The 18048-nt window shown below is 38.3% G+C and overlaps 1 protein-coding gene across 4 annotated transcripts in view; it reads right to left on the bottom strand.

The window, feature by feature from the left end:
- The window catches only part of LOC107191255 (protein split ends), a 55881-nt gene extending 39548 nt beyond the window's left edge, over window positions 1–16333 (bottom strand). For 3 of the 4 annotated variants that reach the window (XM_015580264.1, XM_015580256.1, XM_015580248.1), the window contains exons 1-8: window positions 16100–16333; window positions 13648–13948; window positions 8506–9103; window positions 7346–7807; window positions 6949–7257; window positions 6440–6859; window positions 5377–5733; window positions 4812–5284 (exon numbers count right to left, since the gene is read on the bottom strand). In XM_015580264.1, the coding sequence (XP_015435750.1) occupies window positions 4812–5284; window positions 5377–5733; window positions 6440–6859; window positions 6949–7257; window positions 7346–7807; window positions 8506–9103; window positions 13648–13928 (2900 nt within the window). In that variant the 5' untranslated portion in view covers window positions 13929–13948; window positions 16100–16333. The remainder of the gene's footprint in view (window positions 1–4811; window positions 5285–5376; window positions 5734–6439; window positions 6860–6948; window positions 7258–7345; window positions 7808–8505; window positions 9104–13647; window positions 13949–16099) is intronic. The other variant, XM_015580271.1, reaches the window with a different exon arrangement.
- Window positions 16334–18048: the final 1715 nt, after the last annotated feature.

Consider the following 18048-nt stretch of genomic DNA (forward strand, 5'->3'; position numbering starts at 1 on the left):
GGTAATCTTAGTATGCTCGAATTAGCCTGAAATTCAATCTATCAAGAAGCTTGATAAATCCCATTTAGGTTTTTATTTTATTCGGGATCGCGAACAAATCTTTTCTTTTTTGTCTCTAATTTCCGTTAATATATTCTTAGATATTGATATTTGCGTAAAGATTCGCAGTCTGATTATTTACGGTATATTAAAACTAGTTTGCCAGCGGTTGTTCAAACTACGAGGCGTTTTCTTCGTCCCGGCAGCGCGCGGATTTCGGGGGGGGGGGGGGCTAGACGAGGTTATAGCCCCGGGCCCCAATTTTCAGGGGGTCTCCGATTTAAGCCTTCCGATTAACTAATTTACGCCGACTCCGCCGCCATCTATCACGATTCGAAAAAAACGTTTCAAATAAAAGTTACATTTAAAGTTACATCAAAGTTGCCCCCGCCATACCTCCAGGGGGCGTTGAGGGCGAGCTAGTTTTGGCACAGGTGGATGGCCCCTTTGAAAATATCGAGGATTTATTTGAAACATTTTTTTCGTACGATGCGTATATCTCGAGATATTTCGATTTATCAAGTTAAATGAAACACCCTGTATACTTATTTTTAATCGGGCATAGGGTAGATGTCCCGATTACTGCCACCTTAAGGCCTGCTGTGCACTGAGGTGTCTCGTAGCGTACAACATGACGCTTAGGCTACGCTTGAGTTTTTCTCCACTTGAGCGTATTGGAAGCGTACAGAAAGCGTACAGAAAGCGTACAGAATGCTTGATTTTCCTCATTCGAAAGGATGTCGGGCGACGAAGACGACCTTATCGCCTTATATTGTAATTATATTCGACGACGTAAAAGTCGGAAAAGATATTGGTTACATCATTACATAGAAAAGAACATAAATGATCGTGTATTTCATTGTTTCTATAGAATGAATAAAAAAATACGTGCAAGAATTTAGTGCGTTTAGTAGCTCTGCCAATCAAAAAACAAGACACTAAAATACGATGTTGTGTTAGCCATGTACAAACATGGGTTATTTTTCTATTATTTCTATTTTTTTTTTTCTATTTTATGGGTAACTTTTCAACAATCTGTACCAATTTCACGGCCGACATATTTCACACTCAAACACAAATGAAAATTTTGCCTCCTTCTATACGCCCAGCGGCAGACATCGTTGACGACGCGCTTCATGCCGAACGCATGCAACGACGAAAACGCGATGCTGAAACACATGTTGACACAACCATTGTTTTAAATTGGTCGGTACGTGGAAGCGTTAAATGTCTATGAAGCGTCTATGACAAGACGCCTTAGTGGACAGTAGACCTAAGATTATAACGTAACTTCATTTTAATATTTTACGTGTTTTTTCACCTATAAATCGTCTCAGTTTGAAACATAATATTAATCAACATCACCTTCATTAAAAAAAATAGTTTAATACATTAGAAGTGAAGAATTAATTAATGATTACTTAAAATCTGCGAGCGCCCCACTGTCCCTATTACTGTCACCTTAAAAACCATCTTGACGATCCCTATTATTGATAATGAGACCTTATTACTGCCAGTAAACAATTAAAAGAGTCGATCCTTCGCTATAACAAAAGCCGGAAGCCTCTTTACCCCTTGGCTCGTAACACACGATATCAAAATCTCAATATACAGTACCGGACAAAAGTATTCGTACACCCTTTAAAACGGAACAACTTTTTTTAAATTGGTCCAAATGACTTGAGTTCTTTTGTGGACTTACGGACATTAGTTTACTAAATGATGTGTTTAAAAAAATTGAAAAGGTTGCAATTGGTCGGAATCGCGAAGAAAATAGTAACGGTCGTTTTTTACGACTTTTTAACCTGAGGCTGTAATGAAAATTTAATAAATATATAGAGAAGATTTATGTTAGTTATATACATATTGAAACTTTCAGTAAAATCGGTTGATATAAAAACGAGCGACAGGCATCAAAAGATGTAGGAATTGTTAGATTTACTACAGTTGTAGGTCGAAAGTTGGGAAAAAACTGTAATTTTCAACATTTTTAATCGTTTGTATCTCGTAGCAACGTTAACCGATTTTGATGAAATTTTCAACATGTATATAACTAACATAAATCTTCGATATGTATTTATTAAATTTTCATTATAGCCTCAAACTAAAAAGTTGTAGGAAACGACCTTTATTATTTTTTTCACGATTCCAACCAATTGCAACTTTTTCAATTTTGTTTACACATGATTTAGTATAATATAATGTCCCTGGCTTCACAAAAGAACTCAAGTCATTTGGACCAATTTTAAAAAAGTTGTTCCGTTTTAAAGGGTGTACGAATACTTTTGTCCGGTATCTGCTTCGTTTCTTAACGGATCATTCGGTTCGGCGAAAAAATATTATTCAAGTCTTGTTCAAATATTTCTTTTTTCCATCTACGATACTCACAGACACCGTGTATGCAAAGGAACCATTTGCAGTCTATCTATGCCACGACGTGATTTTAATTAGAAATTCTAAGTGTTGAAAGAAAGACCGAAGACCCTGAGGAACGAATATGTAAGTACTGCGAAATCGTAAGAAAATATTTTCATCGATTTAAACGGAATGTCTCCAATCTCGTCAACGAGTACGTCGATGCACTTGGAATTCTGTGCCCGTAATCCGTACAATTTTTTAAATGGATTCATTCCATTGTTCCCAGCTTGAACGTATCGAGCCACAGTCAACAGAAACTTAATATTCATTTCAATTTCAATTAATCGTCTCTGCAGAGAGGAACGAGCGAGGTCCTCCCGGTTTTCACGCAGCTCGGGATCAGATTTTCAACGATCAACTCAATTTTGATGATGAATGCCTACGTAAACATAATCCACTAACCAGCAACCATTGATTAGCATTACAATCTGCTAATAACCACCCAGTCTACCCTCAGCCTCCGTTTCACAACCGCGCGCGTCCATCCGCCTCTTTCCCCCTCCCTACCCCATCGCCCGTGCCCCCTCGATTTCAACCAATTATTCCTTTTACCAAGAACACCGACGATCGCGGGTATCGTTAAATTACTTTCCCCCGCAGAAAGCATTCTTAATCTCTTCTATGCAATATAAATGCAAGACATTCAACAATAGGGCTTAACTATATCCTGAACATGGAAATTCAACGTTCAAGTAAAATTGAACGTATAGGGTCTTCCAGTACAATCCTTTTGAAGACATTTTTAGTGCGTTATTAATATCCGCATACACGTACGATACACGAATATACACATTTTAATGTAATTAATAATGTAGGACATATACAGAGTTTTAATAACAATGTGGGACACTTTCACCGGATGGGTTCTACCTGCAAAACTAAGACGAAAATCAAGAATAACGAAATGGCGTTCGAGATTTCGTTTTCGATTCTTAATTCTTAAAAATACAGGCGAAGTACGTATAAATTACGTCTGACGCGACAGGTTATTCTACTTGAGGGGCGCGTTCTTCGACTGTTTCAAGAGGTGGTTTTATTCGTTTCATTGTATTTCATTTGTTAGTTCCACTCACGGTCGTATACACAGCCCTGTGTGAAATTTCCATGGTGGAGGTAACTCCTTAACAAAGAATAAACGTTTCGTGAATCTTCCACTAGCCAGACAGCACTGCTATCGTGATGTACACTGACGATCAAACTCGGTTTCCGCTAGGGGAAAAAGTGAGGTAAGCGAAGAAAGGCCTCCTACTATTTAGTTTTGGGAGTTATTGAAATTTATACCAAATTAACATTCAATTTAACATTTATTCCAGAACTTGAAATAAATTTACTAAGTGGTAGGATACCTTTCTTCTACGACACTTTTTCCCCTAGCGGAAGCAAAGTTTGCTCGCCAATGTACCTATTCCTAAATTACCTTTCACAATTTTTTTATGTTTTTATCTGAAACAACACTTGGTATATTATTGGAAGGGAAAACTAACAGTTTCGGAAAAGTATGAAAGTAAAATTATCTATCTTTATCTAATCTGTCAAAATAGAAGTATTCCAATTGCTCAATAACCGTGAATATTTTGATTGCCTAGACACGGATTAAGGGATCACCCCCACCACGAGAGTTTTCGGACCTATGTATACAACCGTGGTTCCACTACCATCGATCGGGCCTGTGTATCATAATTTCATCATGCTGATTTTTCGTCTTAGTTTGGCATACAAAATCAACCCTGTGAAAATGTTCCACATTTTTATTAACACCCTGTATAGCTCTGGGTGCTTCTACATTCCGACTGTACGAATAACTTTTCCCTTTATAGTACATTCAACACGATCATGTAAATGGTTCGAGTCTAAATATAATTCTGAGTCCAGTACGATTGTTTATTCGATTTATCGATTGTAATTGAAATATTTTAAAGTGGTCACGTCGTGTTATTGCAATACGGCGTGTACATTGAATGAGATAACTGATTTAAAACTGTTTTCAACAAGAATATTCTCCAATGGTTTTTCTGGACAAATGTTTACGGAACGGTTTTTATTGCAATAAATTATTGGTAATCCTCCATGTACATAAACTGGGTAAATACAATCAGTTTATCGACGCAGGATATATTTAAACATGATCGAGTCGAGTGTTATAGAACGTCTAATTATTGTTTCAGAAATTCTAAATAAAAAATTAAATCGGAATACCACAAGTAAAGAAGCTATACAAATAAAAGGCCAAATCCGAATATGAATAACGAACTCGAAGAATACGATACTTGCGGTCCTGTAAACAAAGAATCGCTTTCACACAGAAAAAATAAATTACCTAACATGAAATAGTTATTGAGAGAAAATATACGTACATCACTTTAACATCCTTTCCTGACGTTTCAGAACTCAACTGCGGTTCCTCCTTCACCTCCACTTTGATAAGATGCGACTCCTTAGGTTCCGTTTTAATTTCTTTGTTTTCTTTGTTGGTTTCCCTGTTATCCTTCGCGTTCGACGTCATCAACGGGGTGACACAAGACGTCGTGGTACTCAGTATAGATGTCGTTGTCGCTATCGTTGACGTTATCACGGATTCAGTCGTTAAGCACATACTCGACGTTGTCGAACTTAAAGAAGTCGTCGAAGTGGTCACTATTGTTGATGCATTGCTCGTCGATACGTTCGATGCTGTTGTGGTGGTGGTCGTCGTCGTTGTAGTCGACGTTGCTGTCGAACTATTCTGCGGATTTTCTTGTGTTTTTTGTTGCTGCTCACGTTGCAGCCTCGTCGTAACACCCGTAGTAAGAATGTCTATAGGTCCAATACTTGAACTGGTATTATTTACCTTGAATGGATCGAGAAACACATAAATGAATACCTGTGCAATCTAAAATGTTCAAATTAAATTAACGATACTACAACTTTAGTGAGACTCACTTTATTATTAGGATTGTTCCGAGAGCTACGTGTTCGTTGCCGCGACTTTCGCAATAGCTGCTTATAATTTTCTGCTTTTTTAGTGAGGTAGTAATGATGCACGCAATCTGGAACGGACTTATGTTCTAAAGATTGAGCTATCGTTCCAAAGTTCTTAGGATGTTGTAAATATTTCTCTTTAAACAATTCGTGCTCCACAGGACTCCATACGTTGATTAACTTTCGTTCACTGTGAAGAGCCTCTAATTCTTCCGGCTGAAGTAGACCATTTCGATTCTGAAACGCGATTCGTCTCTGTTTTGTATCCAATAACAAAGGAGGTATCACTGCGTACGAACGCATCTTCTTATCTTCCATCTGGAAAGGTAGTTAGAGAGAAAAGGTTATTAGGATATTTCCCTGTATATATGATCTACTGAACTAACAAGGGAAGGCCGCGACATTTGGGACACGGATTTTTATGAGTCTCACATATGTGTAGTGTAGGTGAGTACACCAACATATATGTCAATGTTGGGTCCTACACTCAAAGCGTTTCCAAAATATTAATAAAAATGATATGATGATTAATAGCGGTGCTAGTAAAAGGCAGGTCTCGCACCAGAACTGTTTGCAGGTCGATTCCCAATGCGGTCAGATTTTTTAAACTTGAAAGTATAAATGTACTTCTCCTTATTTTATTCCTTAAAAAATAAAGTACCATTTCTTACATTCTAATGTATGACATTTATCATAAAAACAAATAAAAAAAATCAAATTCATGACACCATGCATATCTAATAAAAGATGTATGGTCACAGTTACATATTTTTGTTTTAATTTTAGACTGGATACAAAACCTATGCTAACGCTTAAATTCTTAAATGCATCAATATTGTTTTTTATTAATATGTTGAAAACGCTTGAGTGTTGGACCCAACATTGACACGTATGTTGGTGTACTACACCTACATTACAACGTATATAAGACTCATAAAAATCCGTGTCCCAGATGTGGCGGTTTTCCCTTGTACGATTTTTCCTACATAAACTATAAACACCAAGCTCCAACTTTATAGAATACCTCTTGTTCTTGAAGGCCGTCCATAATTTCTTCTAAATCAGCTTCGCTCTTGATACGAGCACCGACTCTATTAAAACGTTCCTTATCTTCCCTCTGTTTCCGCAACTCGGGGAACACTTTCTCGAAGAACTCACGATTTTTCGCTTCTTTTGACTTTCTCTTTTGTGTTGCTTCCAATCGTTCTATCTTACGATGCCATTCCTGCACCAAAATAGCGTACGTTCGAGACTGTTGTCGATGAAGAGACGCTCGTTCGGCGTGTTCTCTTCGAAGCCTCGCTATAAGCCTGGCCCTCATACATGTTTGATGCTTCGTACGATTTTCTTGGTACACACTCGTATCCGACGGCTGATTATACAAGGGTAGCTCCACTTTTGGACCTAGCCTCTCTAAAAGCCTATGGGCTTCCTCTGCCTTTCTCTGCAATACAAGTTACGTTGAAGATCTCTGGTGAAATGCTTTAAAATTCCTAGCAAACTGTCTACAGATTTCTCTACTCAAATACTTACCCTATTGTCAGCATAAATTTTTTGTGCCAGAGATTGATGCTTTGGTTGTTGCGACTGCTCCTCGACTGGTCGTTTAAGACCACTGGCTTCCAGAGGTTTGTTCGCTGCCTCTTCCAATTCTTTCAACTTTTTCCGAAGCTTATTTATCTGGGACTCTCTTTTTGCAATCTCTCGGTCGACCTTGGCGATCTGCTGCAAAAGATCGTCCTTGGTACTCCTAAATTGCGCGTCTTCCTGCGTGTTCGGTTCCGGAAGCGTGGGTGATATCGCTTCTGTTTGCGGTGTATACGCACCCGTGATGGGCTGCTCCTAGCAAAAATTGCTCATAGAATACCGTGATACATTGAATGAATACTATTTTAAAAGACACGCGCATAATTGCCCATGTTATACCCACCCTAGTGTCTATCCTAAGCGGCTGTTGCAACTGCACCACGTGTTCTTGTTTACCGCAGGGGTCGGCGGGTGATAGGCTCTGAGAGCGAGATTGCGATTGGGACTGTAACTGAACTTGGCTTGGTTGGGCCAAGCGTATTTTCTTGAAGGGTGGCGCCTCCTGCAGATTGGCCATTTCAACGGCCGTACGGCTGCAATACTGATCCGGCTGGACGGGCATCAGGGCTATTCGTGAATTCCTCGCATTGGTCACGTGCTGATAGTCTGAAGGAGCTGTTGGTGAAGGTGTCGGCGTCACCGAAGCGGGCGGCAAAAGAGATATCCTCGGTCTGTCTCCTCTTCCACCACCCATGCTACTAACGATACTGCTTGCCGACGCATATTCGCCCGTAACTACTCCAACACCGACTCCAATCTGCGACAGAGGACTGCTGCTCACGCTGATAGCGATCCTCTCGTTCACCTGGAAAAAAAATTACGATTGAAATCCATCCTTACTCTCAATTTTCTCACCTTACTATCGGTCATTTCGTTTTATCCCATTTATCTTGCCTAACCTCCTCCGCGCGAACCTATTTCAAGAAAATCGATGACCCGGTTAAAATGGGGCAGACAGTACGTTATCAATACACCTACAACTCCATCAAACATTCCTTGCACACCGACTGATGCTTTTGTCTCGATTAGACGTATCCTCAATATCTTACATCCGAAAGAATGTATTTATATTTCAAATGGATTACGATATGTAACTGTCCCATTGACTCTTCGAAATCACATTTAAATTTAGACTAAGATTATCATGTCGAAAAGAGACTAAATGTATGTTTGTATAGCTTGCACAAAAGTACAAAGTACAGTAAAATAGGAGCTTTAATAAACTAGTACATAGCGTTTGGTCCTACGTTTCACCTAGTGAAACTCTTAATACAGAAAATAGTAAATACAAATCTCACGCTCGTTGCAATTAATTTAAAAATATACGAATTATTACTACATCCTCTCTACGTTGCTACTAACATACGGCCCTAATATTCTATATTTAATTACAATTGTCTTATCCATGGAACCTTTTTTTGATGGTCGACAAAACAGAACCCAGCATTTATCATATGATTGCAAGGATCGAATCGCGGCTGAATCCGCCAGTAGAATACCTACATTCGTGGTGGCGCTGCGATATGCATCTCTCGGGGCGTAAGCAGTTCCCGAGAGCGATGGTGGTGGCGTTTGACTGACTGTGGGTGAATTCGCAGGTGCGACCGCGGGAGCTGGAACTGGTACAGGAGTCGACGCCGACGAGGCTGAAGTGACCACCGTGACAACGGCTGGCACCGACGCCGACGTTGGCGTCGGTGGGTACGGATGGATGTATCGTAGACCACCAGCCATGGGTACAGCAACGTAACCTCCTGGTGCACCACCCACTGTACCGCTCCCACTGTTGCTTCCCGCGCCGGCACTGCTACCGTTACCACTGCTATTCCCACTTCCGGGTGGTGCTACGTTCCCAACGGCCACGACACCAGCACCAGCCCCAACAACACTGGTTCCACTGTTCGCATTACCAGCGTTGCTAACACTTCCGCCACCGCCTCCACCAATTGAAGGACCTCCAGCAGTCCCAGTTCCAGCTGCTCCAGCCGCCGCAGCTGCGGAAGATGCAACTGCACCACCCTGGACGTACGTCACGCCTGATCCAACCGTTCTCGGTGATACGGGACTGCTACTCTTGATGTTTACGTAACTTTGCGGCGACCTGAAATAATTACGAACGTGCGTTACCAATTCGGTTAGATAAACCGGAGAAATTAACACATTTCGTACAGACATCACGTGATACATCGTAGTTCGAGCTAGTCAAACGTAGTCAAGGGATACCTAGGTCTTGCTTTTTCTATGGTGTGTTGCTTAGTGCACCCAGGATGTAAATATATTCAAGTGAATTAGGTTCTTCATGGTCAACGTGCAACGAAAATGCGCGGGAATTGAAAGTGCGATAAAATGACTTGTTACGCATTGGGGCACATGTGTACAAAGGGACCATTCGTTTCAGAATCAGTTGTTTGTTTTAAATGCGTAAGCATGAGATTTAAAAAGACTGACAATGACGTATTTTAACACTTTAAAAATGAATAATTTTTTGTACACAGTTGCAGTCTAGCGAAAATACAAGATCGACAGGAGCAAGTGCATAGAAAAGCTGACGGATCATGGTCAACCAACCAATCGCGTCACGCGATAAAAATATGATTCATGCGAAATCAGGCATCGACTATACATATGATAGAATAGGAGACAGACGACCTTTCGGCGGTACTTTGTCACATGTGGCAAAATCCGCCACGCATGCGCTATACGATATAACGATATGCGGTGTCGCAGTATAGCACAGATCATGGTTCCGCGTGCCGGTGCATCGGTACCTATTCTGTGTGGAATCACTGCGCAAGCGTTGAACATCACAAAGGGTGAATGTGCCTGTCTGCTTTCGTAAGGCGACGTTGCTATTGCAATGTTGCCAGATCACCGAATACATTCGACGAGGTTCGTTGAGCGTTTCTAGCATTATTTACAAGCGGGTCTTGATCGAGGATTAGTCGGTCCAGATTAATATCAGATTTTTAAACTTTTCCTTTGGAAATCAGTATTCCAATTCATACAATACCCAAAATACATTACATCTATCTATATTATTAAATATTAAATACCATAATATTTACAAAATTCAAACAGTAATTCGCCACAAGCGTTCAGAGACGTAAAAATACTATTTTATATGAATAAATCAAAAAGAATGTAGGACAAATATGTACGATGGTATGATTTACTAGCTGTATGTGTCATGTAATTTTCGTTATTCTTTATCCGTTTATTTTTATCACATTTGAATTAACTATTGTGATTGCTTGGCCGCTTTATGAATTTCCTTAGATTATGAATTCTCGATGATGTAACGGTCAGTGACCCCCACCTCCCACTTCTAAAATCTTCTGCCTACCATAAATCACCTACTCTTTTTCCTTTTTATGAATGATGCGCATGCGATATAACATTACACATGAACATAGGTCATAAAGGAAAAAACATAACCACGGCTGTATACGTTTAATTGCGACGAAATAAATATGCGTGTACGCTGGAAAGCCAAGTTGGTACGCTGAATCTGTAATTTTTGTCCTACAATATATAAAAATAATATTTTTTACTAAACTTGGAAAGAAAATTACAAGACATAAAAAACAACATATCCCTGAATTTCTTCCATTAATTCTACTTTCTTCTTTCTATCTAGATATATTATGCATGTATTTTTGAGATAGTTCGCGATATTTCAGCATATGCTTTACTTGTTTTGATTATTAAAATATATTGGATCCTACAGTTTTACATGTAAGTGCTACTTTTCAAACATATTTCCAGATGAACAATTGTGCATTTCCGCCATCACCGCCATCTTTTATTCCCTACCGTGCGACCTACTGTTAGCTTTCTCTTTCCTCGTTCAGCAAGATCTTGTATTTATTTTATAAGTTCTTAGATTTTATTCAAGTTTAATTGTATATTAATTATTCTGTCTAGTGTATCAACGTAATTCAAAAGTATTTAATTATTTAATAAACTGTACAACAAGAATATCTAAATCATGTATCCCATTCAAAACTAATTATGGTGAATCGTTGTGTTGCTTTATTCTATCCCTACTCAATTCATGGAAACGCTTTTTACCTTATTATTAGAATATCTAGTATGCATAGATATACACATCCCAATATATAACGTTACTTCAATGCCTTCGTAACTCGCTTCATTTGTACACTTCTCATGTCGAACCTAACCTATCTTATTTTCCCGCGTTCTACAAAGTATTTAATTCCCGCTCCATACAAACACGATTATCGGTGTATATTAAATACTGAAATTGGTTACATAAATTTGGTATATCAATACCGAAGAATGAGATGTTTTTAACTTGAACTACAATTTATATTAGTGAATAGATTCTTGGGTTTTCAAATAAATAAGAACCCAAAGGAACTACAATTAAGTTTTAGATGGTTTAAGAATAACATTCAAAGCTCATGAAGCTAATAGAAAACTTATTAAAGAAACCATATTTGTCCAAATGTAGTTTCATTATAACGAATGTTACATACCGATAGAGGCTTGAGCCTTCTACATATAAAAACGGATAAATTAAAAGTTTGTTCGTATCAGTAGAATAAAGAACGACGCAACAAAAATAACTGCGTGGACTTACTTCATCATGCAAACGGACAATCTCGAATTTCAAAGGAAATTTTCCTTTCCGTGTACATTCTCCATTTGCACATCCGATTCATCGCATTTCCGAAATTCACGGTTTCACTTCAATATTTCCATTAAAATATACTGCACTACTGCACATGTGTATCTTTTAATGAACTATAAATACGAAATGTAAACCTCGCGAGGTTAAAAATCAACGTTGCACGTTGACGTTTGAGGTTAGAATCGACAGGTAGCAGTAGTGGTAAAATTGGAAGAACGCATGCGCTGTAAGCCATCGTATATTACGCATCCAACTTCAATCGTTTGCCCACCGCGTATTTCAACTTTAGACATTCCAACTTACGTATCTGAATTGCAAATTTATGATGCGAATTGCGTTATTAGCAATATAACAACAAGCAATCGGTGTAGGTATAAAATAGAACCATGTATAATCACGTTTGAAGTGACCCACTTACTAAAACCAATACTAAAAATGGAACCATCACTTAAAAATTGAAACTTCCAATCTATACATTCGTGTTTACTCTACCCATATCAATTAAATTTCTTGAATAAACTAAAATCTAAATATACTTATATTATTGCTAAGTCATATTTACTTAATTTCACAAAGCATCTCTTTATGGAGTTAAAACTGAATCTATTCTGCTAAATGCTACGTGGTGATTATTGCTTTACTTGAAATAGAAAAATTAATATTTTCCAAAGGAATATGTATCTTGAACATTTCTAACTTGAGATAGTTGACTGAACAAGTCATGGAAATGTTTTTAAAGAAATACTTCATTCTTCTGGGGTCAAAAATAGACAATTTTTTCTAAGACACTAGTATGCAGGGTATCCCACGCAACTGGAACAGGCTGTACCTTCTAAAAGTTAGGAATCGAAGAAGATGTTATAAGTAAAACTTAAATGGTATCAGACGGTACATAATATGTAACTAATTTTATGCACTTTTGTGCATCGGTGCATCAAAAAAATGCAACTGTACTTTTTTTAAAAATGGAAACTTGTTTTTGACCGCACCAATCGATGCAGTTTCTTGTGCTTTACATAAAAGTACTAACATACTTATGCCCTAAACTTATTCGTTAGGAAGTTATCGAAGCTAAAAGTTCTTTGAATTATTTCGGTCTCTCGGCAAGTGTTCCGGAGTACCTACGTTATCTTCCATTACAATGTTTGTAAACATGAAGCTTCGATAACTTCCTAACGAATAAGTTTAGGGCATAAGTACGTTAATACTTGTATATGGAGCACAAGAAACTGTATTCGATTGGTGCAGTCAAAAACATAAGTTTCCATTTAAAAAAAGTGCAGTTGTATTGTTCTGATTCACCGATGTACAAAAGTGCATAAAATTAGTTGCATATTATGCACCATCTGATACCATTTAACTTTTACTTATAACATTTTCTTCTATTCCCAACCGTTTAGAAGGTACAGCCTGTTCCAGTTGCGTGGGACACCCTGTATAGTCTTATATTCATTATTTATTTATTTTGTACGAAAATTTCGTGAAATTTTGTATTCATACGATATTAAAAATTTATAACTTGAAATATATGCATAAATATATTCACAAAGTTACAAATGAAAAGATGTGTGTCTTTAAAAAAAACTCACAAAAATTACCTATCTATTAGCCACAAAGAAACAAATATTCTTTTTGACACTTTGAATGTCAAGTCAATCCTCATAAAAGTTTCGCAAGAGCTAGAACGATTTCTATGAGAAAATAAAAATTAAGTAATTCTGCATTCGTCCACATGCCTATAACCTTCTTGACTTTCGTTGACCTTAACCAAGTTCATTCCGTGTAACATTTGACCGTAAATGTTAATTTGTAATTTTAGACCAAAAGATGGTCACACATAAGTGATTGACATGGCAGACGTAGTGCTAGGGGACGAGTTGACTCGTTTTCTGAGCTTGAGAGATCAAGGAGAATGCTTGCTGCTTTAATTACAACATCGTATACATAGTCATGCAATGCGACTGCGATAACGAACACACCTACAAGCTTACCTGTGCAGCTGTACTGGAGTAGATCTCGCGGGTAAATGTTGGTTATGGGAGACCGGTGGTTGTGCCTGACCCCTGCCAGGGGTCGACGTTACGCCGACGAGAGAGTGGCCATGGGCCCCGTGAGGATGACCGTGGGGGTGGGCATGTGGGTGTGGAGGATGAGAGTGGGGGTGAGGATGATGATGGTGATGCAAATCTCCCCCCACTGGACCCACAGGGCCCACTGGACCCCCCACCCCCAGTCCGCTCACTACCTGGACTTGCTTGCTCACTGTCTCCATCACCCCTAACGCATTGTGTACTGAAACAAGTCCCGTAAAAATTCATGCCAAGTTTCGGTTTTTACATCTACCTCAACTTTTTTAAATAATCTCTACCATCTTCTTTAAACTAACTTGTACTTTAATTACCGTACGTCTGGATGACTCTTGACGAATTTAAGAATGTAAAATATAATAAGAATTAAGAATTTAATAATATAAAAGATTGACACGAGTGGCAGAATTGTATGAATTGTAAAATATGTTACGTTTACAATTAGCTGTACATATTACATTACTCCAATCGTTATGATACAACTTATATGTACTGATAGTAGAAACAACGACTAACTAACGGTTTCATATTCTATAATTTCGTGATAGCAGTGCTGTGTAAAAATGTCGTACATAGTGTATAAATTAATAGCACCGATCACTTGGTGACCGTTCGCGAAATAAACGAAAATTTATTTCTATCATGATTGCACGCGATCCTTAAAAAGAAGGCAAAAGTTTACAAGGACGTCAACGGTAGGCATAATCAAAGTAACGGTACTGTAATGACTCTCAATGCGAAGGAAGCCTGTACGAGTTTCTTAGAAAAGTAACGTAATCTGGTTTTAATGAGAGTAACGAATAATCACTACTACCAACACGTCAAGTTATAACCATCTTATTACATGTAAATTAGTGAATAAACGTTATTATTATCCTTGTAAAAATTAGTACGTTTGGTGGCTCTGATCGAAGATATATTATTTAAAATGAGGGAATTTGCACATTTTAACTAAAGGAAAGGTTCGAATTAAAGCGGAACAAGCTAGTGATTTTGTAAATCATGCGACGAGAAGTGCATACCGCCGTGCGTCATGAGCTGACCTGACCGTCTGGCTTTCAATGTGGTCTCCTCGTGATCAACGTACGAATATACAATGTTCAATAAGGTTGGTGGCGCAAGCAAGAACGGCACAATAGATCACACTAAATGAACACTTTATTTCCTGTATATTCAACCAACAATTCCGAGTTACAGTTCCGAAAATATCCACCCACCCTCCGATTTTCATGAAAGTCGGTAAAGTTGTCTCAAATACTTTCAAATGAACATATGTAAAAGGTTATTTGGCGCATTTAAAAATTAACTGAGATTCCTTGAATTCCTTGTAGTAACAGATACGTCAATATTATGATAACAACTCAGAAAATGTTTTGTATCGCATTGTGTGGTTGAGACATACATACAACAATTTGTTTGGAATTGTTTTAAAACAAATTATTGCAGTACCACGAGACGTTGTATGTCACGACTCCAACTGCAAAGTGAGCGGATCGTTCTAGATGCTACGGCACTTCGTGTGTTTAGTATATAAAATGTATATTTATTATTTCAGTATTATCTCAGTTAATTTTCAATCGCGCCGAGAACCTTTTACATATGGTTCATTTGGGAGTATTTGGAACAATTATACCAAGTTTCATGAAAAGCGAAGGATAAACCTTTTCGGAACTAATAATATCTATCTGTTGACATGGAACGAACATGGAGAAACTACCGAACCCAAAAAAAGTTGAGACAGTTATGACACCCTGACAAAGACTGTTTATTCTACACACTGCTGTCAATTCCTTTATTCCATTACTCAAAACACAAGTATCTTTGTGGCATGGAAGTGTCCCCCTCCGATTTTGATGAAACTTCGTATATCTGTTAAGCAGTCAAAAATAAGGGACACGTATTATTTTTTTGTCGGCTGAGATGCGACTTTAAGGGGTGAAACCACCCCTGGAAGTTTCGACCCGAAAGTACTATCTCGAAAACCAGAGGAGATACATGAAAACTTCTAATGGACGAGGTTTGTGGTTTTTTATGTAGAATAATATGGTGTTAACAAATTGTCCAAAATATAATTTGTTTATAACAACAAAATTTCGGATCGAAACTTAGAGGGGTGGTTTCACCCTGTAAAGTCGCATCTCAGCCGATAAAAAAACATACGTATCCCTTATTTTTGACTGCTTAACAGACATACGAAGTTTCATCAAAATCGAAGCGGGACACTTACGTGTCTTCCCTTGTAAAAGTAAACACCGATATTTACGAGTATTGTGTAAATATCCCATGGCTAGGTGAAGGCTTCACCGTGAAGCAGCATTTTTATGGTAAGTTCACTAGTGACGGAAAAACAACTCACCGGTAATGACGTCAGCTGCGGAAGGTAAGCCGGATCTCGAATTTCCCCCACGAGCGGTTGATCCGCACGAGAATAATTCACTGCTTCAGTCTCGAGTGAAAATCACGTACATGTGCGCGCGTAATCACGCACACATACGTACGCGTGCACATACGTGAGTACACCACCGATCTATTTATAAATTCTATATCGACGTTAAAAACTTTTGCGGAACACGTTACTCCACAACATTACTGTACGTCGTCGAACTTTACTTCGCACAGGCTTGCCTCAAATCCCTTTCTTTTTGTTTATCATTTCCTTCTTACTTCACTGCTCACACTTTCTTTCCTCTTCATGTTTCGTTGTCTTCCTTGCTGTTGATCGCCGCCTCTCTCTCTCGCACCTCTTACACGTACACTTTCATGCGTTCATCAACACGACTTGTATACCGTGACACTTGGAACACACAACTGAACCGACCTTTCAAATTTCTTTCTTCGGCTGTTGTTCCGGCGACGATTTCTGCAGATAACAGTTGGAGGAACATGACATTAGTATTTAGTGTTGAACCCTTTTACGAATGGGATATGGGCGATACACGAGAAACACGCGCACGGACCGCCAATAACGCCGTTATGGCTTCTTCGTGTACCTACACATCTCGTTTGTTCTACCGAATGCCAAAATAAGAACACTGATTGCTAGGGTCACGGACTATTTCGAGAAGTTTACGCGGAAAATTTTAATGTTCGAACAACCGTGTCAACGTCTCGTGTAAATAACCCTTACAATCACCATTCAAAGTACCGCGTGATTCGAGCACCAAGCTTCTCGGTATATGGCACTTCAAGGGGAAATCGAGACCTGGATGAAACTTGGCGTAAATTGTAGAGGACGATGTTCCTATAGAAATCCTAGAATATCAGCTCCTAACATCTTTCTTTATAATAATGGCTTTAATTTTTAAAATTTGTTTAACTGCACGTCTTTACGAAAGAAATAATAATGTCCGATGCATTAGTGACCTAGAGTTAATAATTTAGTTAAAAAATCAATTTTCTATGTTGACATATTTGCGTAATTGCTCTACGACGAGAAAGGTTTCTAGTTACCATGGTAACTCTAGGACAGGTATTAGAAACTACGACCCTGTACACCCAGCATGGACTCCTCCTTGATTTCTTTCTTTCTTTCGATGTTTCTACACGAAATAACAAGTTGATTTATACTTTCTTGCGATGACACAACATGTCCCCCTTATTTCATATTATACCGGTAACAACATTTATATTCTGATATGTACAAATTAACATTAACAAGTACTGTTTTGTTAAGAATTATAAACGATACTTTTTAACTACATTTGTTGTGTATCATTATTAATCATTATCAGCTTTCAAAGAAATAATAAAGTAAACAAGTCTCTCACAATGTTAACAACATTTTCATGGTCCACGTTAACATTTTGTAGCAACTGTTTCTATGATGAGTATCATGGAAGCAACTGTAAAGATACAGAGCTGATAGGTAAAAATTGTAAATCCTAGATGTTTACATAAACAACGTTTGTTGTTATTAGTGTGACGTAAAATAAATAGGACATGGCACAGCGTCATGAGAACAAAGTATACATCAACATGGCATTTCACGTTGTCAAATTGCGTTTATAAAATTCAATTAAACGTAATACATGGAACACCGCCTCGTCCCCCGCCCTCCAAAAAAAGGAAAAAATGGTAGAATTGCTACACTGAGCTTCAAACCTGCGTCTACTGGGTCGTGGTCTGAAACGCCCGCCCTACGGCGGGAATGACAATCGAGAACCCTACTCTTACTATTTAAGTAAGTTCAACCCACGAATTCAAAACGAATCGTCGTTTAAAGCCGTTTCTTACGAAAATGGCCGATTGTTAGGAGTAATATTTAGGAATTATTTTAAATACATTACCACCAACATTTACCACAAA

The sequence above is a fragment of the Dufourea novaeangliae genome, unplaced genomic scaffold (assembly GCF_001272555.1).
Source record: "Dufourea novaeangliae isolate 0120121106 unplaced genomic scaffold, ASM127255v1 scaffold11, whole genome shotgun sequence".
Lineage (NCBI taxonomy): Eukaryota > Metazoa > Arthropoda > Insecta > Hymenoptera > Halictidae > Dufourea > Dufourea novaeangliae.